The sequence below is a fragment of the Narcine bancroftii genome, chromosome 3 (assembly GCF_036971445.1).
Source record: "Narcine bancroftii isolate sNarBan1 chromosome 3, sNarBan1.hap1, whole genome shotgun sequence".
NCBI classification, from domain to species: Eukaryota; Metazoa; Chordata; class Chondrichthyes; order Torpediniformes; family Narcinidae; genus Narcine; species Narcine bancroftii.
Window position 1 is genome coordinate 103929578 of NC_091471.1, and position 27973 is coordinate 103957550.

General features: G+C 39.3%; 2 protein-coding genes across 3 annotated transcripts in view; one reads left to right on the forward strand and one right to left on the reverse strand.

The window, feature by feature from the left end:
• The window catches only part of fryl (furry homolog, like), a 345361-nt gene extending 339310 nt beyond the window's left edge, over positions 1-6051 (forward strand). Inside the window, exons 60-61 of the mRNA XM_069924697.1 lie at positions 1782-1966; positions 3010-6051. Of these exons, the coding sequence (XP_069780798.1) occupies positions 1782-1966; positions 3010-3262 (438 nt within the window). The 3' untranslated portion in view covers positions 3263-6051. The remainder of the gene's footprint in view (positions 1-1781; positions 1967-3009) is intronic.
• On the reverse strand, positions 1916-27920 carry zar1 (zygote arrest 1). Of its 2 annotated transcripts, XM_069924690.1 has the most exons (5): positions 27879-27920; positions 10488-11803; positions 8885-8977; positions 8723-8797; positions 2710-8643 (listed from the first exon to the last, which is right to left on the reverse strand). In XM_069924690.1, exons 2-5 carry the CDS (start codon positions 11157-11159, stop codon positions 8500-8502), a joined length of 984 nt encoding a protein of 327 aa, XP_069780791.1. In that variant the 5' UTR covers positions 11160-11803; positions 27879-27920; the 3' UTR covers positions 2710-8499. The 2 variants fall into 2 exon arrangements, with proteins under 2 accessions (XP_069780793.1, XP_069780791.1); XM_069924692.1 differs by lacking the exons at positions 2710-8643; positions 27879-27920 and adding an exon at positions 1916-2669 and having other exon boundaries at positions 10488-11805.
• Positions 27921-27973: the final 53 nt, after the last annotated feature.

Here is a 27973-nt window from a genome sequence, read left to right on the forward strand (position 1 = left end):
AATTTTCAGGACCAAATGTTTCCATCCCTGAGATTAAGGAAGTAGGTGAAATTAAAGATTCCCCTCCTATTAATATTCCCAAAACAAATGTTTACTTCCGCCTGCTCTGTGTGACAATCATAGTCTCCCTCCCTCCCCCTCCAAGATCTACTGGCTGACAAACTTGTTGATGCGGTTGGATGTTTGTCAATACCTTTGTTATTTGCATTCTGTAACACTATGGATACAAAAATAGTATATTTTGTTTACATTTTAAAATTTAAAATATATCCATCCACAAAATCAACTAAAAAAAAATTAAACTTTTTAAAGCTATATGATTATGTTCAGGAGTTGGTGTGTTTCCTTCAGTTAAATGAGAACGTGCTAGGATTAAACTATCACTAGTTTCAGTACATTTCCTCAGTCTTGATAAGAGTTTTAGCTCAAACCATTTTTTTTTCCCACTGATGCTGCTTCAACTGTTAGTTCTTCAAACAAATTGCATTTAAACCAAATTTCTACGGCCCATAAAATATCAAACTGTTCTATTGGTGTCGAGGATAGCATCATACTGAATCCAGCACTGTCTGTTAAAGAGTCTGTATGCTCTCCCTGTGTCTGCATGTCTTCCTCTGGTTTCCTCCCACCCTACAAAACACACAAGGGTTGCAGGTCATTTGGGTGTAATTGGGTGGCACAGGCTCGTGGGCCAGAAGGGCTTGTTACCATGCTGCATGTCTAAATTTAGAAACATACAAGAGTATCATGGTGTCAAAGTGGAAGATGCCACCACAATCACCTTTGCTGAAAACTAATACTGTTCCAAGGAAAGTTAGAGGTGGAAGTGTGCAGGTATTGGAACTAAAGATCACATTGTTTCAGTAATCACATAGGTGGTTAGAGAAAAATTATCTTTTTAAGCTGTTGATCAAGGAGAGCCAACGACAGCTTCATAAATGTGAAAGACCTCATTTGCCACAACACAATCCTGGTTCAAATTCAGAGTCTGGAAGGAGTTTGTATGTTCTTCCTGTGACCTATGTGGGTTTTCTCGAGTGCTCCAGTTTCCTTCCACCCTCCAATACATCCAGGGTTGATAGGTTAATTGGATGTAATTAGGCAGCACTGATTACTGCCCTGAAAACTTCATGCAGTAGTGCCATGGATTTGAGATGATTGACATCTATGGTTTTCTTTTCGATTCCCCATCAACTGAGAATTATGTCAAAGTGGATATTTTGTGAGATGATTCACCTCCCTGATTTCATCAAAACCTTTTCTCATTATCCATAGTGTACTATTCTCCACTGAAATGTGGAGCTTGTACAAGTGTAATAACATTTCAAATAAAGCAGCCTACTTGATTGGCTCCCTTTCGCTGCAGGATCACCATGGCTACAATAACAAGCTATATTTTTCTGGCTAGCATTTCCAAACATGTTAACTGCACAGAAGGACAAGGAGAGCAGGCACATCAAGACACCTCCTCTTGCAAGTTCCCTCCATCACACTATCCAGAATTGGAACTAAATTACCCATCCTTCATTCACAGGAACTCCTGACCTAACAACACAGACACTGCAGCAATTCAAGATGTTCTATGACCACCAACAATTTTGAAGGGGAAAATAGAAAAGGGCAATAAATTGTTGGCCTCCTCAGAAACAGACACAATAGTAGAGATAAATTAGAAATAAGTGCATCAGCTTTCATTCTTTTTCATTTAACAATGTAGATACTTTGTGGAAGGGTGATGAAAGCCACCTCACAGCCTGTTTTCATTTATGTCCATTTTTAAGGTTATAAATATGTCTGAAGAACTAGCATTATTGGAAGCCAGTCTAAAAGAGGCAGAGGGCTTCAGTGATGAAGTTGAAGTCCCCGAAACCCTGCAAGCCTGCACAGAGGCTGCTATTCAATCTCTCATAGAATCTTTGAGAAAAAAGGAGTTTCCTTCTGCACTTGCTCAGGTCAAGGCATTCAGGTAACACATTTATTTTAAATCGTACAATATTAGCAGAAATCCAGATCACAGCTTTGTTATGGAGTCAACTTGTTTCTAAAGGTTAGAAGGCAGATAGATGAATTCCAAGATTGTATTATGAGCAATATTTGTCAAATTAAAGATTTTCTTTATTACATTTAGGAATTCTAAAGTGCAGTTGGTTTCTGCAGAACAAAATACAAGCTTGCTACATCAGTAATCAAGTGTTGGAGAAACTCAGGAGTGTAGTACACAAAACCATCTTAAGTTGCATCTGCAGATTTTCTTGTTCAACTCAGCTTGCTACATTTTTTTTAAGATTAATCTTATGCTTGCAACTTACAAATCTGAAACATTGACATTATCTCCAACATTCATTAGACCAAAAACTTTTTACTTCATAATGAATTTCTATCACACGAGCAATCTTCACTATCAAGGAACTCAACATTGTAGGGGAAAATACATTGTGAAACAAAGACAGAAAAGTCTTTGATTCTGTCAGCCTATCAAAGTTATTTCATCCCACCCCAAGTATTAAAGATATTCAAGCTTCATGAAGCTTCTGTCTTCTTTCAATGGTGAGTTGTTCATTGCCATCATCAGGAGGATCTTTGCCCAGGAATTTGCGAGAGCAGGACATCTTGAATCAGCTGGAGTAGATGGCCTGCTACAAGAATTAGTTTCAGAGGGCCTCTTAATTCTAGAGTGTAATACAAATAAAATTGATGTCAAATTATGTATATTTTCTAGACTGAAAGTTTTCCTTAATGTTAAACCAACACAGTAACAATTTATTGCAGGATTCTGATTTTACAACTCTTAAGAAAATAAAAATAATCAAAGAACCTGGAAATCTGAAAGTCAAAAAGTATCTATAGGAACAGACATGGTCTGACCTGCTCAGTGTTATAGCATTTTCTTATTTTGATAAAATCCATTTAAATTCGATTTGTGTGTATAAAATTATAATGGAAATTTAGGTGCATTAATGTTAATGCAAGAGCTCTGTGTAATTTAACTTTTACATCTTTATCCATCAGATCTGTGTGGCCCAATGACATCTTTGGAAATGGTGAAGATGATCCAGTTCAAACCCTCCTACACATTTATTTTCGCCATCAGACTTTGGGTCAAACTGGCAGCTTTGCTGTAGTGGGGTCTAACCAGGATTTATCCAAAGTATGCTCCAAGTTGATGGAGCTGAACCTACAAATTCGTGAGTCTCTTCGAACAGTGCAGTCATACCAACTTGTAGCAAAGCTAACAGCTGCCATTCAGAGTACTGGATTTTAATCTACAACAGTAACTTGACATTTATACATTGTATTAAGATATATTAACCATATCCCCTCATATCAGCTTCAATTTATTGTGAATGCTCACCAGGTTGCATCAATTTAGTCAGTCAGAGAAAACAGGGGATAAGAAGTGGCAGATACCTGCATACAATTTACAGTAGAAGGGGGCAAGTCACTCCAGGTGCACAAAATAGGGTTTTGACTGCATAACCATTAAGTCATGTTCTATTGCACTTGTACAGAAGGCTCACATATTCTTCTTTTTTGAAGACGAGCCAGGTCCCATAGAAGTATAATAGTGAGATTCAGGCTCTGCAGCAGGTGGAATGATGCTAAAAATCTAGGAAATGGCTTTAGGCTGAATAACCTGCAAGGCTTCAAAGCAGCACATCAGTTTTCAGTGTCTGGATAAAAACCGGTTAAACCCTTCCTTAATGGACAGACGTCGTCATGCCACTTTCCTTGTGGTAAAGGATTGTATGCAAGAGTTCAACTTGATCTGACATTGACTGCAGGCTTTAGTATCAAGTGTTAATAGCTCAGAGCATGTCTGAAAACATTTTTAAAGAAATTTATTTTGTATTAGAGTTAATGTGATCCATGGTATGTTGTAGAAAATCTTTTAGAAAGTTGGGATACCAAGCTGAGTTTTACTCAGCAATGTAAAGCTAATACTGCATCTGTTACTTGGTTCACTGTTCAGTGGACATTAGATGTTCTCTGCTCAGAGGTTATGTTACAAGTATAACCAAAAATGCACCTGTAGAGACTTAACCAAGTGGAAACAGAAGTGCTGCATCCTAGCTGTTTCCATTAGGACAACCTGCCTAAGTTATTCTACTCTGTAAATATTTTAGACTTGTATAGTGTAAAAAAAATTTCCTTGTATATATGTGCATTACACTGTTGAGAATAGGTGTATAAAACTAAGCAAAACAAAATACTTAAGTACTGGTAATGAGTCTTTATCTGCTGCCTCTCCAGTCTGAATTTAGATAAACCAGAGAGCAAATGATATTCTGTCTACTCATTCATCTCCCGTGGATTTTGAACTTCGGGACCATCCTTTCCTGCATTATTGGGAAAGACAAAGACTGAGGACACAATGTTAGTAATACTCAAGGACAAATGCTGAACCTTTCCAGCTTTTGAAATAAGTGAGATTGTTCACAGCAGTGGCTTTCTGTGGGGAAAGAAATTGAATGTAAATTCACCCATCAACAATGTACTGCCTCTGTTTGCTGGGAATGACCCTGCTTATTATATGCATCTATCCTATCCACTGTGATTTTTATTGGGCTCCATATCATGGAGCATAGAATGTACTGTCAATTTTAGCTTTTTGCCTTCTGAGAGAACTGTAGACCAGGCATACTTGTTATGAATTGTAAGAGTTAAAGGCACTGTGCATGCTATCAGACTGCAAACAGTAGTTAAGATCATTTAAGGCTCTGTAACCAGTCATAGCAAATTAACAAATCACTGTAATCATTCTTCAACAATGATAAATTATTTTCTTGGCAGTTTGGTACTGGCTAAATATTTAATGGGAAAGTAGTTTGTCCATTTTAAATTTCATAAAGCATTTTTAATACATTCGTTAGCACAATGAATTGTCCTGCTTGAGCTAATTTTACAGCTGCCCTTAATGGTAGAATGTTTGAACAAGAACTAATCATCTGAATAATTTTATTGGATTCTCTTAACAGCATATTATGCTTACGCCACTGAAATGTACTCCAGGGACAAACAAGGATGCAAGCAGATAACGAAAGAATTTTCCCCCCACCCTCCCATTGGATATTAACTTGCCTCATCTTTGAGATACTTGTCTGTTATGTCACACCATACAACTAAATCAAAGCAGAAATGTAGCTGTCTACTTCTGTTCATACAAGAACCAAGGAGGTTTTGTCTGGAATTTGATTGTTTCCATTCAAGAATCGAAATCCCAACTCAAAACTATAGCTCAAATTAAACTGGGTATGGCAACATGCATTTTTAAGAGTAAATTTGACTTCCAGGCTGGTTAAATTTAAGATTGTTATTTATAATTGGGGGAACTTTGCAGAATTCACTATTCATGAATAAAAACCTCCTTCCTTTCTTCCTTCCCTCAAAATACCAAATTGAACAACCAGCATAGAAGTGTTGTTAAGGGCTTCAACTACTTTCAGCCGTTGTTCCTTCATGGGCAGAAAGTGGTTCATGCCCAATTGCAATTTTGATTGTCGGTCATACAACCATATGGTAATAGAGCAGGATCTTCATGAAATAAAGGATATTGGCAAAAGTAAGCTAGTTGCAAGATTGATACTGGAGAAAGCAACAGCAGATGTTACAGTACATATGCTAGAACCCAAAACAAACCTGGCATCCATCAATGCTACTTGACCCACTTAGTTTGTTCAACAGTTGAAGAGTTACTCCATCTTCAAAAGCAATCATCTCAAAAATATTTTTGCACCTTGTAATTCTATGCTTCAGTAGTCAGAGGGGAAATAAAGTGGAAATCCAAAGCAAAATGCCAGAAAGTGTCAGGACAATCAGTATCCGGAGAAAAATTATGCATGGTCTGACTTTAGAACCAGTTCCAAAAAGTTAACAATAGTAGCATTTTCAGTTTAGTAAAACTTATTCAATCTGGCACAAGTTATGGTGAGACACCATAATTAGACAATTTAGAAGTGCCAATCAAATGCAATCCTGGTGGGATTCATTTATAATGTTGGTTATCTTAATACCATGAGCTCAATTTCACTGTCAATAAAACATTTGAAACAAGTTTGTTTCATTCAAAACTCCTGTATACCAAAGCCAGATTCAGCCATTGCTCCTACTATACTCCTTACATAAGCTGTTACCATTTACACCCAATGAAAAAACTGTCAGATTCAATAGTGCTCTTGGTTTGATTCAGTAATGGATTCAAAATTTATAAATAATATTTTACTTAAATTTAAATGAGAAACACAAGGTCATCACCAAATAGTCAATACTATAAACACTCAGATCAGACAGCATTTATAGATTTAAAAACAGTTAACATTTATTTTTATTAGAAGTTTATTAGAATTGCAGAGAGAAGTCAAGCTAGAATTAAGTTACAGATGATGGCAAGGGACAAATCAGATACCTGATAGTCTGGGGGCCAGGACTGCAGAGGGATTAACTCATTAAGAGTGGTTAACAAGAGCAGCAAGAGAGAAAACGGGTTCACAAAATGCATCGCAGGCCCACCCAATAGAAAGATAAATCAAACCAGTAGGAGCTAAATTCAATTTATCATAACAAGTGTCTTATCACATGAAATTTCATTTTGCCCACTGCAAGGCAGACAGATCCACCACTAGTAGCAATTGCCTAAGCACCTCCCACAATCTTACTTAGATAGAAGCTAAAGAGTCCCCCCAGAGTCACTGCACCTCTGCAGCCACAGAGTCCAGTCCAAACCATTGGCAACCAGAGCTCCAGATCTGAACCTCCAACACGATCCGGCACCCTCAGCCCCTGCTCACATCCTAGTTTCCCCTTCAGCCAGTTCAAGGCAGTCTCCAGTAGCCCACAGCTTCTGTGGTTTCTTTGCTTCGAGATGCCAGCAGCCTGCCACATGCACTGGTCCCTCTGCTGCAGGGACCACCCCCCCTCTCCCCCTCCCTTTACTGGTCCACTGCTGTGGGCACAGTCCTGAGGGTCATCTCCTTTGCTTCTTCTCAGATGGGATGATCTTCCTGACCTCTGGTGCCTTGCTCCAGTCCTCTACTTCCCCGGACCATGGTCACAGGATTTATAAAAAGCACCATCAGCTCTCTCAACAGGTGATTCAAAGCCCGTGTGGAGCCAATAGCCGTCAACTGGGCAGCTGGACCCTGCAGGAGCACTGCATCTCCACTCCCCATGGGTCCTTTGGAGTTATGAAACTGCACAATTAAAACAGTGGTTTTCAAACTTTCTTTCCATCCACATACCACCTTAAGCAATTCCTTACTAATCACAGAGCACCTTTGGCATAGGGATTACTTAAAGTGGTATGTGAATGGAAATAAAAAGGTTGAGAATCATTGATTGTATCTGCACTAGTTAAATGTAACGGGCATTGTTGGAGAAAGAACAGATCACTGTCACAAAGGGTGGTGTTTGGTAATCAAGTATGAAAAGGTTAGGCAAATGAGGTTTGATGAGAACAAGTTGGAGCACAGAACAGTCCCTTCAGTCCAACTATCCATGCCACCCAAGTTGGTATTCTGGACTAGTTCCACTTGCCTGCATTTGGGACAGATCCCAAGTCCTTCCTATACACAAATTTGTTCAAATTGTCCCCATTTCTATAGCTCCCTCCGGCAGCTCATTCCAAATTCAGACCATCCTCAGTTGAATATTTACCCCTCCCCCTTAAATCTCAGTATCTTTGGATGGTAGGGTTAGGACACTACTGCCGCACAGCAACCTGTATTCTAATCCAACACCATCTGTAAAAGTTTGTATATTCTCAGTGTCTGCGTGAGTTATTTTTTTTGTGTTACAAAGACTGGATAGCATAGTGAAGCCTATGCCTTTACACTCGAGAATCATCTGAGAAATAAACTGAGCATTAACTTTATTCATGACCCAAATTATTTTTACAAAATCAAGATCAGCCCCTCAATCTCAATTCACTCGAGGGAATAAAGACTCAGTCCATCTAATCTCTCCTGAGAATTAAAGTCCCCTCATTCCCAGCACCATCCTGGTGAATCTACATCCCTTCCATTAAGGTCCTGCCTTCACCTGGTCTGCCTGCAGCTATTCTAGCACTCTCTAGGGCCCAACCATTCACCATGCCAATCTTACCCTGGTTGACTTTAGCCCAGTGCAACACGTTGGACTTGTCAAGAGTTGAATGCCGGTGATTGGATTTGGCTCCATAGATGCCCTCACAAAAATTGCTTTTCATGAACATGGCCTCTAGGTTTTGACAGTAGGTGACCCTCAATACTTGTTGTGCCAACAGGCAAATTAGGAGAGAGTTTCAAACACCAAATCAGTAATGGAAACCACAATATGGCCCAAAGCTTTGAGAATTAGTAGAGATCAAGTGCTCAAAGGTCATGTCCGACTTTAGGAAGAAGAGGAAACGTGCTTTTTACAGACTTTATTTCCCTTATTTTTAAACTAAGGGATTTCTATCTGACACCATGGAACATCTGCATTTCTATCAACTGGAGTCCCAACAGGAAATTAACCCACTGGAAATCAAATTATATATTTGAAGCTGAAAGTGATGTCACACGAGAGGCGTTTGCCCTTGCACCTGCCACACAGATCCTGACGATGTGGCTTCTTTGGGTCAAGGTGGCGCCTTTTGACGGGACAGGTGCATCTTGTCTGCCTGCAGGTCTGATGGACAGGAAAAAAAAACAGGTCTCACTGCAAGTGGCTGGGTGAACCGAGGCCGGGCGATGCCGGCGCTACTTACTTGACAGGCGATGTCCTCGACACGGTAAGGGTTGTACGCTTTTTCGCAGCTTCTGCAGAACTGCTTGAAGTAGACCTGTGGGCGGGGAGGGAGAGGGTGTGAGAGAGAAATCCGGAAACGTGGGACGGTTCCAGACTCAAAAGGCGCTCGCTTGAAACTTGCCTTGTTCGTGCTTTGCACACACCAGACATAGGCACTCTCCCAGCGAGCGTCGCAGTCCTTGCAGTGAAAGTAGCCGTACTTCTGCTCCAGGAACTGAAGCGAGAGAGAGAGAGAGAGAGATCAAATAACCCCTCAGGTGATACCCAGCGGCCAGACACGGAGAGTCTCGGATTGGAGAGACCCTCCAGAGTACGAAAAGAAACTCATACCCGCCCACCAAGTGGAAGATCCGAACCGATCCCGGATCCGAACCGATCCCGGATCCGAACCGATCCCGGATCCGAACCGATCCCGGATCCGAACCGATCCCGGATCCGAACCGATCCCGGATCCGAACCGATCCCGGATCCGAACCGATCCCGGATCCGAACCGATCCCGGATCCGAACCGATCCCGGATCCGAACCGATCCCGGATCCGAACCGATCCCGGATCCGAACCGATCCCGGATCCGAACCGATCCCGGATCCGAACCGATCCCGGATCCGAACCGATCCCGGATCCGAACCGATCCCGGATCCGAACCGATCCCGGATCCGAACCGATCCCGGATCCGAACCGATCCCGGATCCGAACCGATCCCGGATCCGAACCGATCCCGGATCCGAACCGATCCCGGATCCGAACCGATCCCGGATCCGAACCGATCCCGGATCCGAACCGATCCCGGATCCGAACCGATCCCGGATCCGAACCGATCCCGGATCCGAACCGATCCCGGATCCGAACCGATCCCGGATCCGAACCGATCCCGGATCCGAACCGATCCCGGATCCGAACCGATCCCGGATCCGAACCGATCCCGGATCCGAACCGATCCCGGATCCGAACCGATCCCGGATCCGAACCGATCCCGGATCCGAACCGATCCCGGATCCGAACCGATCCCGGATCCGAACCGATCCCGGATCCGAACCGATCCCGGATCCGAACCGATCCCGGATCCGAACCGATCCCGGATCCGAACCGATCCCGGATCCGAACCGATCCCGGATCCGAACCGATCCCGGATCCGAACCGATCCCGGATCCGAACCGATCCCGGATCCGAACCGATCCCGGATCCGAACCGATCCCGGATCCGAACCGATCCCGGATCCGAACCGATCCCGGATCCGAACCGATCCCGGATCCGAACCGATCCCGGATCCGAACCGATCCCGGATCCGAACCGATCCCGGATCCGAACCGATCCCGGATCCGAACCGATCCCGGATCCGAACCGATCCCGGATCCGAACCGATCCCGGATCCGAACCGATCCCGGATCCGAACCGATCCCGGATCCGAACCGATCCCGGATCCGAACCGATCCCGGATCCGAACCGATCCCGGATCCACCGGGCTTTTTTTAAATTGTAAATCATGTGCAATTCGCCATCAAATAAACCCCCTCGGTGGGGTTTTGTGGACCTTTCCTCGTGGTCCCGCTTGCGTCCTCACGATAAGGGTCCCGTTATAAACTCTACGGGCAACATCCAGGACTCTCTCTCACTTTTGAAACACACTCTGAGCCTTCGAGCCAATTCCCGACCTGGCCCAAGAAACGGGACGTGACTTTAGCAGAAGGGTGGATTAAACCCCCACCCACCCCCACCTTGCTCACCTGAAATCGGAGCTTTTTCTCTCTGCTGGCGAGCACCACCTCCGCCTCCTCCTTCCCGCTCTGCTCGGGCTCCTCGCTGCCGCTCCCATCTGGGACGCCGGGCGTCTCGGGGCCCCGCGCCGGCCCCAGTTCCCGCCCTTCCGATTCCTCCTTTCCTCCCCCCGGAGCTGGGGGCTCTTGTGATTCCTGGAGCTCGGAGTTCCCAGTGTCCGGGTCACGTTTCCAGATGAACGAGCCGAGGTTGGGCGACACGATGGGCGAATAGATGGCCGTGGTTCTGCGGAACCGAACGGCCCTGGGCATACTCGCTGCGCTCCCCTGCGGCTGGTTTCGCGAAGCCGGCCGCTTGCACGCGTTTCCTCGGCCTCGGACACTCGTCCTGAGCAGGGTCCGCGGGCCCAACGAACATTGCACGGCCGCGTCGATCTTGGGGTTGACCTGCACTCCAACGTCTTTAGTGTTGGCCTTTCTCATTCTCGGCGTTAGGTTGGGGTTCACCTGAGATAATATGGCTTTGAGTTGCGCTCGCTGATAGTTTTCAAAATATTCAGTAGGATCCCCATAATAATATCTCTGTCTCCAGCCCTTCGGTCGGTTACTCAAATATTGGGAAGGGTAGGGGTTATATGGCGTGTAAACATAATCAAACACATCTTCACCTAAGGTCGCCATCGTCTTAGGCAAAGGTGGGCTCCGGCTTGGCTTGATTTAAATAGTCAATTGCAAACCTGTGACTGATTCACCCAGTTGCCGGAACAACTCCACTCACGGGTCGGGGGAGCAACTTTTATTGCACTTAGAATTGAAACAGCTTTTGACGATTCGACATAATCTCGGATGGCTCAAACTCTGCAAATAGCCTGTATGAATCCGGACTGTTCCTTCAAAGTGCAGCACGTTTTCAATTAGCGGGCTCGCTCTCTGCAACAATTAAAATGTTTTCAATATCTGCATGGATCCAAAGAACCAACTTCTCCGTCAATCTCCGAAACGAGCTCGTGGAAATGGGAGCACGTGAAAAGCGGGCCCTGGTAATGAGTCAAGTTGCCGAGTTGTTAGTCCCTCCTGTTTCACGCTCGGGCTCTGATCATCATTTGTTGTCCATCCACGTCAAGGTATTTCTTTGGGTTAACTTTGTGACTATCCCTTCAAGGAATGTTTGCTTGTTATGTTGCAATAGTTACTTTGATGTCAGATGTTGCAATGTCAGAGCGGAAGGGGAGTTTGTTTCTCATCCTCCAGAATCTGGACAGATGGAGTGAGCTGGAGATACTTTCAATCTCTCTTAATTCATTTTGATTTCATCTTAATTGTATCTGTTTCAAAGTGGAATATTATTATCATTACACAGTATGCTTTGTTTACTCGTCAGTATGAAAACCTCAATGTTTTATTGAATGTTTCAAATCTCTTATTTTATCAATGAATTAAAGCTCCTTACGGCTGCAATGGTGCAATTTGATCTATCGGATTAATAAGATAGTCATTTGGAATATTGTCGCTTACGTTTCTGTGAAGATGTTTTGAAATTGGGAAATATTAAAATTCGGAAAGTGTCATCTGTATTCTTATTTAAAGAAAAGTCATGATTGTGAAATCTATCTCAAAGAACTCCATTTGTTAAGAATTTCAGCTTTCAAGAAGTATAGTTGTCTGTGAGAAGATTCAAGAAGCCTCTATTAGAACATATCAGTTTGCTTATTGTGCCAGAGATGTCAGATTGAAGACACCTGCAACCTTGAGAGATAATATAGAGGTCTGGTTAGCAGAATTGGCAGGAAGCTCAGAATTTGTGATTAAACAACCACAGATAAAGTGTTTGTGAAATGCCACAGATTCAAGACAAGCCAGTCCGAGAAATCCTCTTGAAGGGACCAAGCAAGATATTTTCAGTTCCCAGGTTAAGCCAGGAGAAGACAGGCTGCAGTGTGAAGAATCCAAGCTGGAGAAGAAGTCTTGTCGGGCTAAAGACCTCGAGCAAACTGCTCCTCTCAAAGAGCTGTTTGGTTGTGAGTTGAGCCAGCATAGCAGTCTGACAACGATTGGCAAGAGATTGGAGCCAGCCACCAATGAAGAAGCGGCTTCAACTACCAATCAAGAAGAAGACTCCGGTAAGGCACGACAGACCTCATTAGCTGGTTTAAAGGTGAGAAACAGATGAATGTACATTGCAAAGCTCCACTGGTGCTGTACCGAGTGAAATGCTGAAGATAGAGATTCAATCAGTGGTATCTGAAAGTTCAGATGTGAATCCTGATGATAGTATTTACAAGGTTATGAGTGTAGGAAGATCTTCAAAGGCATCTAGAGCAAGTACAGCTTCATGGGCTTCAAGCATATCAGCTATGCATGATAAGACACAAGCAGATTTGGCTGCTATTGAGACACAATGTGAGTGGTTGGAGAAAAGACGTGCTCTAGAAGATAAAGAAACTGAAATGATTCAGCAATAAGAACAAAAAAGATTATAGAAGAGAAAAAAGAAAAAAAAAAAACTAGATCCAAAGGAACAAAATGCTATGAATATGGCCAATGTAAAAGCATTATCTCAGACTTCTACAAAATCTATCACTCAAAGTGAAATACCCAAAGTAATATCACCTAACATTCTAGTTTATCAATGGGTACTGCAGCCGCAAGCATTGTATGCTCGAGCAAGGAACCATGGGTGGCGCTGCTAGTGCTTGAATGTCAATGACTAACTCTGTGGAAAGGGCTAGCAACATTCATTCTTTTCTGAGCACATAATTTATGAATTTTCCAAAAGAATAGCGTTTCAAAAAGGTCCAACCATGTGAGTTGATCAATTGATGTTTCTTTGTGTGGCTGAAGAACCAGTGACAAGTCAAGGATCTCCACCAATGGAAATCAAAGTGACCAAAAGTCACTTTCATACCAAGGATCCCCATTAATGCCATCAGTTACAACTCAAGACCCTACACCTATGGCACCAGTTCAAGATCCATTTGCTCCATTCACCACAAGACAACCAGTCACAAGCCATGGTGGACAAGACAATATATCATCAGTCATAGTAAAACAAAATGAAATTTCTCCTCTATTCGCGCAGCAACAATGTTCATGTGGTTGACCTAAGAAGGAAATTCCAGTTTTTAATGAAGATCCATTGCAATATCTTACATTCCTGAAATCCTTTAAATATCACATTGAAAGTAATACTGAAAATGCAAAAGATTGTCTGTATTACCTGGAGGACAGGTGAAGGAGTTAGTCAAAATTTGCCAATATATGAATCCAGACCAAGGTTTTAAAAGGGCAAAAGATTTATTGTCTCATCATTATGGCAATGAGCATAAAATTGCAAAGTCCACATAGACAAGATTCTTGGCCAGTAATAAAATCAGAGGATGCAAAGGCTTAACAAGCATTCACACTCTTTCTGAGAGGTTGTTGTAATGCAATGGGAAGTAGTGTATATTTGCAAGAGATGAATTTGCTTGCTAATTTGTCAATTATGGTCAATAAATTACTTTATAAGATGAGGGAATTATGGAGAACCAAGGTTGCAGAGCTTGAGATGCTTTCCGGAAGGTACGCCACTTTTGTGGATGTCGTACAATTCTTGGAATGGCATGTATATGTTAACACTGTAACAGTATTTGGAAATATTAAGAATACTTCAATAGTTCCTGAACATATAAAGAAGTATAAACTATCGTCTCAATAGAAACCAAAGGTAAGTACTTTTGTTACTGCTTTATGACCAAAAAAATGATCAAAAAGTGTTTTCTGTTAAAAAATTTTTGCTTGAAAAAAAAATGTGTATACAACATTTGAATAAAGTGTCAAAGATGACTGGAAAATCGCATGCAAAAAATCCAAGACCAATGACAGAAGAAGCTCTGGCTTCACCGGCTACCTCAACAGACAGCAGTGGGGGGTGGGAGGGTTGCTGCCTCTACTTCTCTACAAATGCAAGAGATGGAAACACTTTTTCAAGAATTTGAAGGGCTGGGATAACATTTCATGGGTGTAGAAAAAGCAGTGAAAGACCTCACCCCTCCAGTGAAAGATATGGTGGAAGCAATAAATGATCTGTCTGAAAGAATGGATGGTGCTGAGAGAGACCTCAGTAAAGATGATATACAGGTTGAAGACCTGAAGATACAAGCCGAACAATGAGCAATAGACAAGCAAGTTATTTTAGCTAAAATTGATGAGATGGAAAACCTCAGCCGGAGAAACAGTCAGTCTGAGAGAAGGTGCAGAAGGCAGAGATGCTGTGAATTTTTTTGAGACTTGGATTCCTCAAGTCCACATTGAGTCCACAATTCTCGGACTGAGGAGAATGGGTGAAAACCACCCTCAATCGGCTCTGGTAAGGCTACTAACGTTCAAAGACAGAGATAATCTTGAGAGTGCCATTTGAACATTCATGAAATACCCGCTCTCCAAGAAAGGGGGACAATGCAGAGATTAGTTTTTTTTCAGGATTTCAGTAATGGGGTAATCCAAAAGAGGAGAGAGTTTAATGTGGTCAAGAGGCAACACCATGAAAAGAACTTCAGGTATGTGAAGTACCCAGCAACTTTGAGAGTGGACATATCAGAAGTCGATAGAAAATTCTTTAAAATAAAAGAAGACTTCATTTGACAATTATGAAGATTAAAAGAAAGCAGACACCAGAAAAGTTGACTGTGGAAAAACTAATGTAAATAAGATAGTTTACGAACCTAATAAAGTTTTACTTTTTGTGAAGGTCGACTTAATTATATTAAGAAATGTCAATGTATCATCCTAACTATGGCTCTTGGAGAGCTCAAAGATGTTGAAGGTTACAGCAAGGTTCAAATTCTGGCTTAAGTGGGGTAATGGCATCCATAGGGGAGTTTAGTTTTAAAGATGGTGCTTTAGGGTGGGGTTCCTCTTCTTCATCCCTGGAGCTTTCAGTGGGCTTTTTTCATGACTTGCTGTCTATATCACCATCAGACCGGAGATTACACAATTTTTAATGAGAGAGTACAGATCATGAAACGGTTTATTTATTTGCACAGAATTTACAAAACACTGCCATGGATAAGAGATTGAAATTTATGTTTTAATGTTAATGGTTTGAATGGTTCGGTCAAGAGGGGAAAAAAAGTACTTAACACATCAGCTTTCAGCTTTTTTTAAATGTGTATTTCTCCAAGAAACACATCTCACAAAAGTAAAATATGATCAACTAAAATGATTATCGGTGAGACAGGTCTTCATCATTTAATTCAAAAGTAGGGGGAGTGGCAATTTTAATCAATAAAAATGTTCCAATTGTCATAGAAATTTTCCAAAAGATCAAACGAGCAGATATATAATGATAAATGGCAAAATTTATTAAGAATCATGGACATTGATTAATATTTATGCTCCAAATTACAACAACAAGGCCTTTATGAAGGATATGTTTTAAAAACAGCAGAGGTAAGGAAAAATATACTGATAGGAGGGGCTTTAATTTTTGTCTAGACCAAATATTTGATTAGTCAGCAAGAACAGTAACAAGAGCTAAGGTGGCAAACCTAACTCTTTCATTTATGAAAGATTTAAATTTGATGGTTGTATGGAGGCAATCCAAACCAACAGGAAGAGACTACTCATTTTATTCTAAAATGCATGATTCACATACAAGAATAGATTTGTTTTTTTTCTATTATCTACTCTGAAGGATAGAGTAGAAAAAACTGAATAACCTACTCAGGTTATTCATCACTATCCTTAAAGATACAAATACCAGAAAAACAAGAAAATATGTATAGGTGGCGATTGAATATGTTGTTGTTAAAAAGGGAGGATTTTAATCAATTTATAAGACCACAGATTGATTTTTTTTATATATAGGATACTTTAAAGTTATGTCTACAAGGATCAATCATTTCTTTCACAAAAAAAATTAGACGAGAGTTTAATGCCAAAGTAAAGAAATGGGAGAATTAGAAAAAGAATATCAAAGAATGGGGTAACAAGACAAATATAGAACAATGGAAAATAAGAAAATTCAATACAGCACTTTACAAACATGCAGAGCAGAAAAGACCATAATAAACACAAAAAAAATTATGAATTAGGAGAAAGGGCACATAAAATATTGGCATGGAATTTGAAAGCTGCAGAATCAGCAAGTGCTACAAAAGCTATATAGACAGAAAACAATACAGTCACATATAACCAGAAATAAATAAATGAAACATTCAAACAATATTATAAAATTTTATATAAATCTGACTCGGTAGGAGAAAAGACTGTAATAGAGGAATTTCTAGATCATGTGAAACTCCCAAAACTGAATGATGATAGACAAGAATAGGATTTAAATTTCACTAGGGAAGAAATTACAAAAGCATTAGGAACTCTTCAAGCTAATAAATCCCCGGGCGAAGATGGATTTCCAATAGAATTTTACGAAGAATTTATGAATTTGTTAATGTTATTCATGGACGTAATAGAATGAGCAGTAGAAATACTGACATTACCGGACTCTTTCTCAATGGAAATAATTACTGTTATCAAAAAAGAATAGAGATCTACTTAAAACTTCTTCCTATCGACCAATATTTCTATTAAACATAATAATATAATAATAGCAAGTTTCTGTGAAGATGACATGCTTTGAAATTGGGAACTATTAGAACTTGAAAAGTGTCATCTATAGATCCACTTGTATATTCTTTACTTTTTTAATATGAAATATCCTCCTTGGCCTGGTTTGTCCTTGCCAATAAAATTTGTACCCCAAAACAAACAGGACTGTCACTTGGAACTGGACCGAAAGCAGAAAGAAAGTGCAGATCCTGCTCACCATCAGGAGCTGGAAGGTTAATTTCACGATGCCTGTACATAACTGGATATTTGAACATCCAGTCTCTGAGGAAACTGTCCTTTTGCAGTTAGGAGGTAGTTTGAAGAGTTTGACCAGAGCCCCAGTCCATAACCAACAACGTATCCTACGAACGACATCAGCTGAGCCTAAAAGCAGAAACTAGAATCCTGCCAGCATAACATCAGAGTGGATGAAGAGGATTAAAAGAGTAATATCAAGGATCAGAGTGAAATCTAAATGAGGATTTTAGGTTTTTTTAAAAAAGAAAAACTTTCCACTGTAAATTCGATACCCACAAAGTTAAATACTAGGGCATGTTTTTCAAAATGTTGCAAGGTCGATGCATTTGTAGTTACAATTTCCACTCGAGCTGGCTGTCATGAATAATGCGCACATTTTGGTGGTGGTGAACTAATATAGATGTGAATGCTCGGCCTCTTCAGAACACCTCATAGAATTGTCGTTGCAAGAAACATCTCAGATTGATCTGGAGCCTATGAACCTCGTAGAATAAAACACATAGGGGCACATGAGATTAGGATGGTTGCCGATGGATGATAAAATTTTTACTTTTTTAAAAACCGTCCCACTATTGCTGTATGTCCAGGCAATGATGCACACCTAAAATGTTAACATCAAATGTTTTTTTAAGATCTCAAACCATTCAGTAGCTGGGCCTAATCGGGTAAAATGTTCATGTTGAAATAAAATAGGGAAAGGTTTATTCTGTAAAACTAGGATAAATAAAAGATGGGGAACACTTTTATAGTGGCAGGGCCCTCAGATAACCAGATAAAGCTTTTTTCATCATCCATGTCGCAAACTTATGGGAACTATTTAAGTTCAGATAGCTCGTTATGGAAGTAGGGAAAGGTTATGCAATCAGTAGTAATGTTTAGGCAGCCGATATAATAAAGGCTCCCCTTCACCCTGGTCACAGCCTCTTCTCATTGTGACCTTCAGACAGAAGGTTCAGAAACCTTAAATCCAGCACCTCTAGGTTCAAGAACAATTGTTATCCAACAACTATCAAGCTATTGAACTTCCCCCTACAGTCTTAACCCTAACCATAAACCAGTCGGGCACCACCAAAAAGATCAGTTTGCACTATTGAAGTGTACCTTTCTTCTTGCACTAGCTGCAACTGTGAATATTTACCTATTTATCCTTTTATATTTATGTTATTTTACTGCTTTGGCATTTTGTGGGCATTGGATGTATATAATTGTATTTGGTGTGCCTTATGTGGCTGTTTGGCTGCAGCAAGCAAGAATTTCACTGCATCTGTACACTGTACTTGTGTATTGTCAATAAACAGTCATTACTGGTAACTCAGGTTCTTTAGAACTTGGGATTTTTTTCATCTGGAAGATTACCAACCAGGACTGCAACTTTAAAGACACCATTTCAATTGAACACTTTTAAAATGAAGAGATCCACTAATCGTGTATCCGCTGTGGGGAATGAAGATTGTCTTCAGGTTTGGTGTTCTGCATTCACTGACGTGGTATAGAGAATTCATCCATTTGTCCCTGGACCTTGTGGGAAATTACCTTGAGGAGCTGAGAAATTGGAAAGTGGGTAGATGGAATTTCTCTGCAGGTTGGTTAAAACTTATAGGGTTGAAAATTGCCAGCCTGCTGCCAAATTGTGGTGATCCAAAAAAATTCTGATTCTATCCTGGAATTGGTTTTATTTGACAACTCAGTGAAGCCCCAAGCCCCTTCACACATCTCAACATATCCTTACATTTAGGATATTTTGAGGTTACAATTAGTCAGCATTATTTTTAAATGCTATAAATGAAGAACATTCAATAGATACATGATATAGATTCTGACATTCATGCATAAAATAGTAAAATAAATCTATCTACATTTAAAGCTTATGAAATAATTAACGAGTCCCCCGTTTCTTTGATCTCTTATTTTTTTTAAAAATTGTGATATCTGCTCTTTTTAAACCAGAAATTATAATGAGAAAAAAGGCATTGAACCACATTTGTTAAAAGCAAAAATTCAGAGTATGGAACTGAAACCTATAGTTCCGAAATAAAAGGAAGTAAAGTGGAGTAGATCGCTTAAGGATCCCAGGTTATGATTTTGTCCAGAAGCACCTCAGCACCCGACGTTCCTGTTTTACATCAGAGCTGCCCTTAGCGAGGGGGTGTGGCAAGATGGTGTAGAGATCAGACATGTAATCCCTGCCCTCTCTGATCAGACTTTTAAATGCCCGTTTTTTAACCCTTTAATTTTAAAACTTAAATTTTTAGTTTGATATTTTGGTGAGCCATTATGGCTACTAATGTAAAAAAAAACTAAGTCAGTTACAAAAGAAAATACAGTTTTGAAGTGCAGGAGAATTGGGGCCTAAACAACCTGGAACAGCCTCGGATCCGTTTTCATCTATCCCCAAGCTTCAACGATCGCCGGTGGGGTTAAAAGCAAAGGTAACAGTTACTCACCAGTCTCAAGATGGCGCTGGTTCGACCCGTTCTGCAGAGGAAGGAGCGTGTTCCCGAGATGTCGGGCACGAGCCTGGAGGCTTGCGACAAAGAACTCTCCCGTTGGAAAAGACGGGAGCGCGGAGGAAGATGATTCTGACGGCAGACACGCAGTCTGCAGCAACTATGCACTTGGGTGGCGCTGTTAATTACGGAGAACTCTGTAATTTTATTTAAAAATGGTTTGCGGGGGGGACAGCAGTGACGACCCCCTGAGGAAGTCGGGGGGTTGTCGTTGGGTGTCCAAACTCGCAGTAAAACAACTAGAATGCTACCTTTTGAGGAGCAACAAGAAGAAAACTTACTGCTGTACAGGAAATGGAAGAAGAGCTGGAAGAAAGTGAGTTACAAATTATGGAACCGGATCCTGTAATTCAAACTGCACTTCAGCCTGTTTACATGATGTTTGAAGGTATTGCTTCCTATTTGGATGTTATTACGTCAATTGAACCAGGTAGTTCAAATGAATACTGATATAATTTCAGACTAAATGTGGTTAAGGCAGAAGTTAAAGAAAACTGGGAAAACTTCAAAAATTTTGAAGCTTCTCTTTCTGAATGTAAACAGCAGGTACAATCCAATACAGAAACAATAGTAAAGGTGGAAAATTCAGTTAAAGATTTAGAGGCCCAGGAAAAAGAGATAATTTTAAAAAAAAATGGACTATTTGGAAAATCAAAGCAGAAGAAATAATGTGAAAATTGTGGGTTTGCTGAAGGTATAGAAGGTCAAGGTCCTGTCAAATTTTTTAAAAATTGGATTCCCCAGATGTTGGGGGAAGAGTCATTTCCTGATGGACTGGTGTTGGAAAGAGCACATAGAGCTTTAGGAAGAACACCTTTATCTGGTCAGCCGCCAAGAGCTGTGATAGTTAGTTGTTTGAATTGTTTGGATAGAGAGACAATTCTTCGACTTTCAGTTCAAAATGCAAGACAAAGGCAGCTCCAATGATGAATCAGAACAGTAGAGTTTTCTTCTACCCTGATTTGAGTCAAGATATCCAACGCCGACGTGAATTTAATCCAGTTAAAGAAGTTTTATGGCGTAAAGGTTACAAATTTGCTTTTCGTTATCCTGCTGTGTTGAAAGTGTTTTATGGAAATTATCAGTTTCAATTTTTTGAGAGTGAGCATGAGGCAATGGTTTTTGCTAATTCGTTGCCAGATGTCAGAGGACAAAGAAAGAGTCCACCATCATCTCCTAAAAGAAAATCTGATGGACTTGGAAATGGACAAAATGGCAGAAATGGAAAGAACGGGAATGGAAAGAGTTCACCTACTCTTCAAATGAGTTCACCATCTGGACTGGAATCTCAAGGCTGATTTTTTTTTTTTGGTAATGTTTATTTCTGACTGGCTGGCTGGGGAGGGCGGATTGCTTTGTTAGTCATCAGTCACTAGTGGGTAATCCACACCCAGTTTTTTTTTAGGGAGTTACTACCTTTTGGTAGTTTATTTTGTTGTTTTATTCTCTCTTATTAATGAATATTATTTTTATTTGGAGGGCCTATATATTTTAATTTGAGGGTTCTATATATAATTTTTATATATAATTTTTTTTTTCTTTTTCTTTGTTATTATTAATTTTGTGACTATTTTTGGTATCTAGCAATTGTATTAGATATGTCGAATTTGAAATCTGCTACCTTCAATGTTCAGGGATTAAATAATGCGATCAAGCGTAAGTGAGTTTTGGCTAATATTGAAAAGATGAAGATTGATATTGCTTTTTTACAGGAGACGCATTTGAATGAAAAAGAAAGTATGAAATTGAAGAGGGATTGGGTTGGACATGTTTTTTGTTCTTCATTTAATTCCAAAGCTAAGGGAGTAGCAATTTTTATACATAAAAATTTATCTTTTGAATTATAATATCAATGGAAATGAATGCAGGATGTATTCTTAAGTTGAATTGTAAGATTTTTAATGAATTTTGGACTTTACTTAACATTTATGCACCGAATGTGGATGATGAAGCATTTATTTCGGATGCATTTCTGCTTCTGGGACAAGCTAATGTTCTGGTTGGGGGAGATTTTAACTATGTTTTGGAACCTTTATTAGATAAATCTCCAAAAAATGTTTAAAAAATCTAAAATGGCAAATCAAATTCGAGCTTTGATGAAAGATTTTAATTTAGTGGACATTTGGCGACGTCTTAGCCCAACAGAGAAGGATTTCTCTTTTTATTCATTTAGACATGAATTCTTTTCCAAAATTTATTTTTATTTTAGTATCGGCACATTTAGAGGGGAAAATACTACAAGCAGGATATAAAAGTAGGGTAATTTCAGATCATTCTTTGTTGTATTTTACTTATGAGACTTCTGAAAAAGTTTGTGCAGCTTCTCGTTGATTTAATACGATGTTTAAAAAAAAAAGTGGAATTTATTGAATTTTTAAAAATTAATCTCTTTCTGGAAGAAAATGATAATTCCTTTCAGAATAAATTTATATTGTGGGATGCTATGAAAGCTTACTTGAGAGGTCAAATAATTAGTTATACCTCTAAGGTTAAAAATAATTATTTGACTGAGAATTTTGAATTAGAGAAACGGATTGATGAATTAGAAAAGGAATTTCAAAGAGATGCAACAGAAAATCAGAAGATAGAGTTGTCTAGATTGAAATTGAAATATAATACATTGCAATCTTATCAATTTGAATGTTTGATTAATAGATCTAAACAATGGTATTATGAATGGGGTGAGAAAGCGCACAAGGTACTTGAATGGCAGTTAAAGAAAGAACAGTTATCAAGGGTTATTAATGTAGTTAGACGGAATTTGACTATTTCTTATAAACTTCGTGAGATTCATGATGAGTTTTACTCATTTTATAAGAAATTGTATGTTTCTGAGGAAAAACAGGAGAGGGGTTCGATTGACTCCTTTTTATCGATGTTGAAATTACCAGTATTAGGAGAGGAAGATGTATTGGAGCTGGAGAATCCTTTTACTGATTTAGAAATTAAATCGGCTATGTTGGAAATGCCGAATGGAAAATCACCTGGTGATGATGGGTTTTCGGTTGAATTTTATAAGGTATTTTATGATGATTTATCTACAGTGTTTGGAGATGTGTTATGACAGATTAAGGAACATTATGATTTACCTGAATCATGCTCTAGTGCCTTAATTACTGTAATCCCTAAGAAGGATAGAGATCCATTAAAGGTGTTTTCATATAGACCAATTTCTTTGTTGAATGTAGACTATAAAATAATAGCTAAAGTATTAGCGAATCGATTGGCTAAATTTTTACCTAAGTTGATACATGTTGATCAAACAGGTTTTGTAAAGGATAGGTATGCTTCAGACAATATTCTTAGAGTGATTAGTTTGATTAATAAACATCAACAGTGCCCTGACCATCCAATGGTGATATCTCTTGATGCAGAAAAGGCTTTTGGCAGAGTTGAATGGAACTTTTTATTTAAAGTCTTAGAGAAATTTAAGTTTGGTCCTTCTTTTATTGGTTGGATTAAAGCTTTATAAAATAAACCAATAGCCAGAGTATTGACAAATGGTCAGATCTCGGAACCTTTTAAATTAACTCGTTCAACTCGACAAGGTTGTCCTTTGTCTCCAGCTTTGTTTGCGTTTGTGATTGAACCTTTAGCACAGTTGATACGACAAAATACACAAATACAAGGTATGAAAGTTTTAGATGAGGAGTATAAAATTAATCTATTTGCTGATGATGTATTGGTGTATTTAATAAACCCAGGTCAGTCACTTTTACACTCGAAGGAATGTTTAACATAATATGGATCTTTGTCTGGATATAAAATTAATGGGGAAAAAAGTAAAAATTTACCAATAGGTGAAGGAGATTATTCAGTTTATAAGAATATTATTAATTTGAAGTGGACTGATCGAATTAAATATTTGGGTATAAATGTGGATGTTGATTATCAATCTTTATATAAATAAAATTATGTACCATTAATGAAAAAGATCAAAGCTGATTTGATTAAGTGGAAGGATCTTCCTATAAATTTAATTGGAAGAATAAATACAATCAAAATGAATATCTTTCCACATATACAATATTTGTATACGAATATTTGGTAGAAATATGATTTTACCTAAATTGACTAAATTTGAATCTTTTCATGTTTACTTAATAAGATTTTTTTTTGAGATTTAAATAAAATGGTTAGGGAATTTTTATGGAAGGGTAAATTTCCGAGAGTAGCTTTGAATAAGTTAACCTGGAAATATGCATTAGGGGGATTATGCTTACCACATTTTCAAAATTATTATGAGACAGCTCAATTTAAATTTATTAGTTTATTAATGGATTTGGAACAGCCCCCTAGTTGGTCTAAAATTGAGATGGCAAATATTTCTGAATTTGAAATACATCAAATTTTGTTTTGGTGGAATTTAAATTTATTACAACAATATAATGTGCCTATACAAAAACATTTAATAAAATTATGGGTGAGGAAAATAGAATGATAGGTTCTAAGGGTGAATTATTGAATTTAATATTTGTATAATAACCAACTTATTCCTTTTTCAATGTATAATCAATGTTTATTACATTGGAAATCTAAAGGTATAAAAAAACTTGGGGGATTGTTTTCAAGAAGGTCAATTTTTATAATTTAATCAAATGAGGGAAGATTTTGGTATTAAGAATTCTTTGTTTATTATCAACTTCAATCTCTAGTAAAACAAATATTTGGTAGAAATATGATTTTACCTAAATTGACTAAATTTGAATCTTCTTGTGATTGCACCAAAGAAGGGATATATTTCATTGATGTATCAAATATTACAGGAAAGTATGGGAAAAAAAGGGATGGGATAGATCCAAGATGAAATGGGAAAAGGATATTAATCTTACTTTTTCCGAGGGTGACTGGTTAGATATTTGTCATGATCGTGTTACTAGATTGATAAATGTTCGTTATGCAATGATTAATTACAATTTTTTACATCAATTGTATTTAACACCTGAAAACTTTTTTAAAATATGGTTTTAGTGAATCAGATTCTTGTTTTAGGTGTGGTAATTCGGTTGGAACTTTTTTTCATGCTGTTTGGTTATGTGTACGTATACAATCATTTTAGAAAGCAATTCAATTGTTTCTGGAATGTTTGTATAAGATCAAAATACCTTTGGATCCAACAATATTTTTGTTGGGTGAGTTGAATCCTTTGAAAGATTTAGGATTGGATAAATTTCAATTTGCTTTTGTGTTTTTAGCTTTATCTGTTGCATAAAAAATGTATAGCAAGTACACGGAAAAGTGCTAATATGATTGATATTAATGGATGGCATAATGAGATGAAAACTTGTTTAGTAATGGAAAAATTATGCATGTTTTACATGATACTTTTTTTTAATAAGTGGTCTTTATATTTAGAATATTTACATTTAGATTTACCTTGATTAGATTTTAGTAAATATATTTCAGTTTTCTTTTTCGGCTCTCCTAAAGAGTAGGCTGAGAGGGGGGGGGTTCTTTTTTCTTTTTTTTTAATATAAGAGAACAATTTTGTCGTTCATAATATGTATTTTTCTTATTGTATGTAATAACTTTGTTGAATGAATAAATAAAGTTATGGGGAAAAAAAAGCTGCCCTTAGCTGCCTTGAGTATCGAATGGGTCAAAGCTAACTTTTATTTAGAATTCTGTTTTACTCTTCCACTTGTCTCTAAATGGAGGAACACCACTCAAGGCCTTGAGTTGTGAATAATTTTTGTTTGCTACAGTGTTTTAATAAGATGAAATAACACAGTGAAGGTTTTAGTGTTTACCTAAGTCACAGGAATTGACAGCACTGTAGTTTAACATCTCAAAGTACAGCACCAAGAACTACAGTGAAAATTCAGCAGTAATTGTGTACATGAATAATAAATTGAAGTTGAGCCCCAGCTCTGTTCTCAATTCAAACCAATGTTTGTTTTTGTTCCTAACAGCCAGAATCAAGGGTTCCCTCTCTGCCTTAAAATGATGCTCTTTGATATTAACTAGTGTTTTAATGAAGGATCTTCAACCTGCAATATTAGCATGATTCCTCTTTCCACAAATTTTTGTCTGGTCTGCTGAGTCTCCTCCACATTTTCTGTTTTTGTCTCAGATTTCTAGCATCTGTGGCTTTATTTTTGGTTTTTGTTGGGGTTATTTTGAGAATTCATAACAAGAGAAATGATAAGGTCATATTGAAAACTTTCCATGTATTTAAGAGAGAAAAATAAAGCACAGTACAGGCTCTTCAGCCTATCTATGTAAACCTACTCCACAATAATCCTTCTCTCCTTCACACCCATAACCCTGTATTTTTCTTATATCCACGTCTCTTTACTGACGGACTACATTGCAACTTAGCTCAGGCCACATTTGTGGGAGGAACTACAGAAGATCACTGAAATGTGACAATGTGGTCACTGCAGGGGGCAACCTCTGTACCTGCAGGAGTGTAAGGAGACAGGACAACACCTGGCTGGCTGTCAATCAGTCAGCCTGAATGGATCAAGCCCCACCCAGTCAGGTGTCAATCACCGTCCAGGATATAAGCCTGCGCCGGCCTCCCAAGGCCTCATTCAAAGTTGCTGCAGCCACAGCCAGCCTGGCTCTGTGGAAGTCTTTGTGGATTAAAGCCTGTTGTACAGTCTTTATCTTTGTGTGTCTGATTCTGGCTAACAGTGCACCACAGACAAAGGAAATAATTGTCTTTCACTTTTGATGCAACATGGTTTTTGAGACATATTGATGAAAATCCTGTTTATTTGAAGAATATAATCTGCAGTGATTTCTCTGAGATGTTCTTTTATATTGTGTCATAAAAATAACTTTAGTCAGAGTTGAAGACATTTTTGTTGGGTCATTTAGATGCATTGTAAACTTCATATGGAAACATGGTAAACAGAGCCTTTCCAAAACTAGGGACTAGCGCGTGAGTATCAGAACATTGAACCTTCATCCAAATTACTTGTACATATTTCCCCCTTCGCAGAATAATCATGAGTTCAATTCTGGCATAAACTCCAGTCTCACTCTCTCTCTCTCACTCTCTCTCTCACTCTCTCTCTCACTCTCTCTCTCACTCTCTCTCACTCTCTCTCACTCTCTCTCACTCTCTCTCACTCTCTCTCACTCTCTCTCACTCTCTCTCACTCTCTCTCACTCTCTCTCACTCTCTCTCACTCTCACTCACTCTCACTCACTCTCACTCACTCTCACTCACTCTCTCTCACTCTCTCTCACTCTCACTCACTCTCTCTCTCTCACTCTCTCTCTCACTCTCTCTCACTCTCTCTCACTCTCTCTCACTCTCTCTCACTCTCTCTCACTCTCTCTCACTCTCTCTCTCTCTCTCTCTCACGTTTCTTATCTATCCTGACTTTTTTTTAAAAAAACACAATAGATCTCCAGTCCCTGTGTTTGCTTTTGTTTCTTATTGCTCAGTAAGAGGAGGACCGATTGAAGGTCTAAGCCGATCCCACATTTTTGAAAGACTGCAATAATTTTAAGTCATTTGCCAGATACAATTGAGGAAGTCAAGACTCGATGTTTTCTTTTGGAAACCGTAACATATCATGAATAAAGACATGCTGGAACCAGATTCAAATGTGTGATTTCTCTTGCTGGGAAACCTCAACAGGCAAGTTCACTGAGGAATGGACCAAAGTTACTGCCTCAAAGGTCACGAGTTGAACCTCAGGGGGTGCTAATCCACGCTCAGCACAAGGGCAGTAACAGCAGCGCCGGCAGGGGTATATTATATAGGGAGAAGAAAGCAGGGAACAAATTAATCAGACCCATCCCTGCCGTGGCGGAGGAGAAACTGCAATCGACGGTCTGACTTGATGTCATTTGCCGAATGTGGTGCCAGCCAGCAACAGGTCTGAACTCTTGTCCACATTGAGGGAGAGCGCAAGGGAGCATATTACTTAAAGTAGACCCTTTCAAGCTGCCTTGTAAAATGGGGTTGGCCCAGTTAGTGCCCCACTCATGCGGCAGCTTGAAAGGGAATGACCTGGTTTGTGTGGTTCTAATCCAATTAGGTCCCTGACCTACCTCAGAGGTAGTCAGGGAACCCGGTTAAACTTACCTGGGTCACGTCCTCTTGAACAGCAAAATGGCCAACCTGGTTACTGCGGTGATGTCAGCACTGGCATCACAGGGAAACCCTTGGCTGAAGTGCCT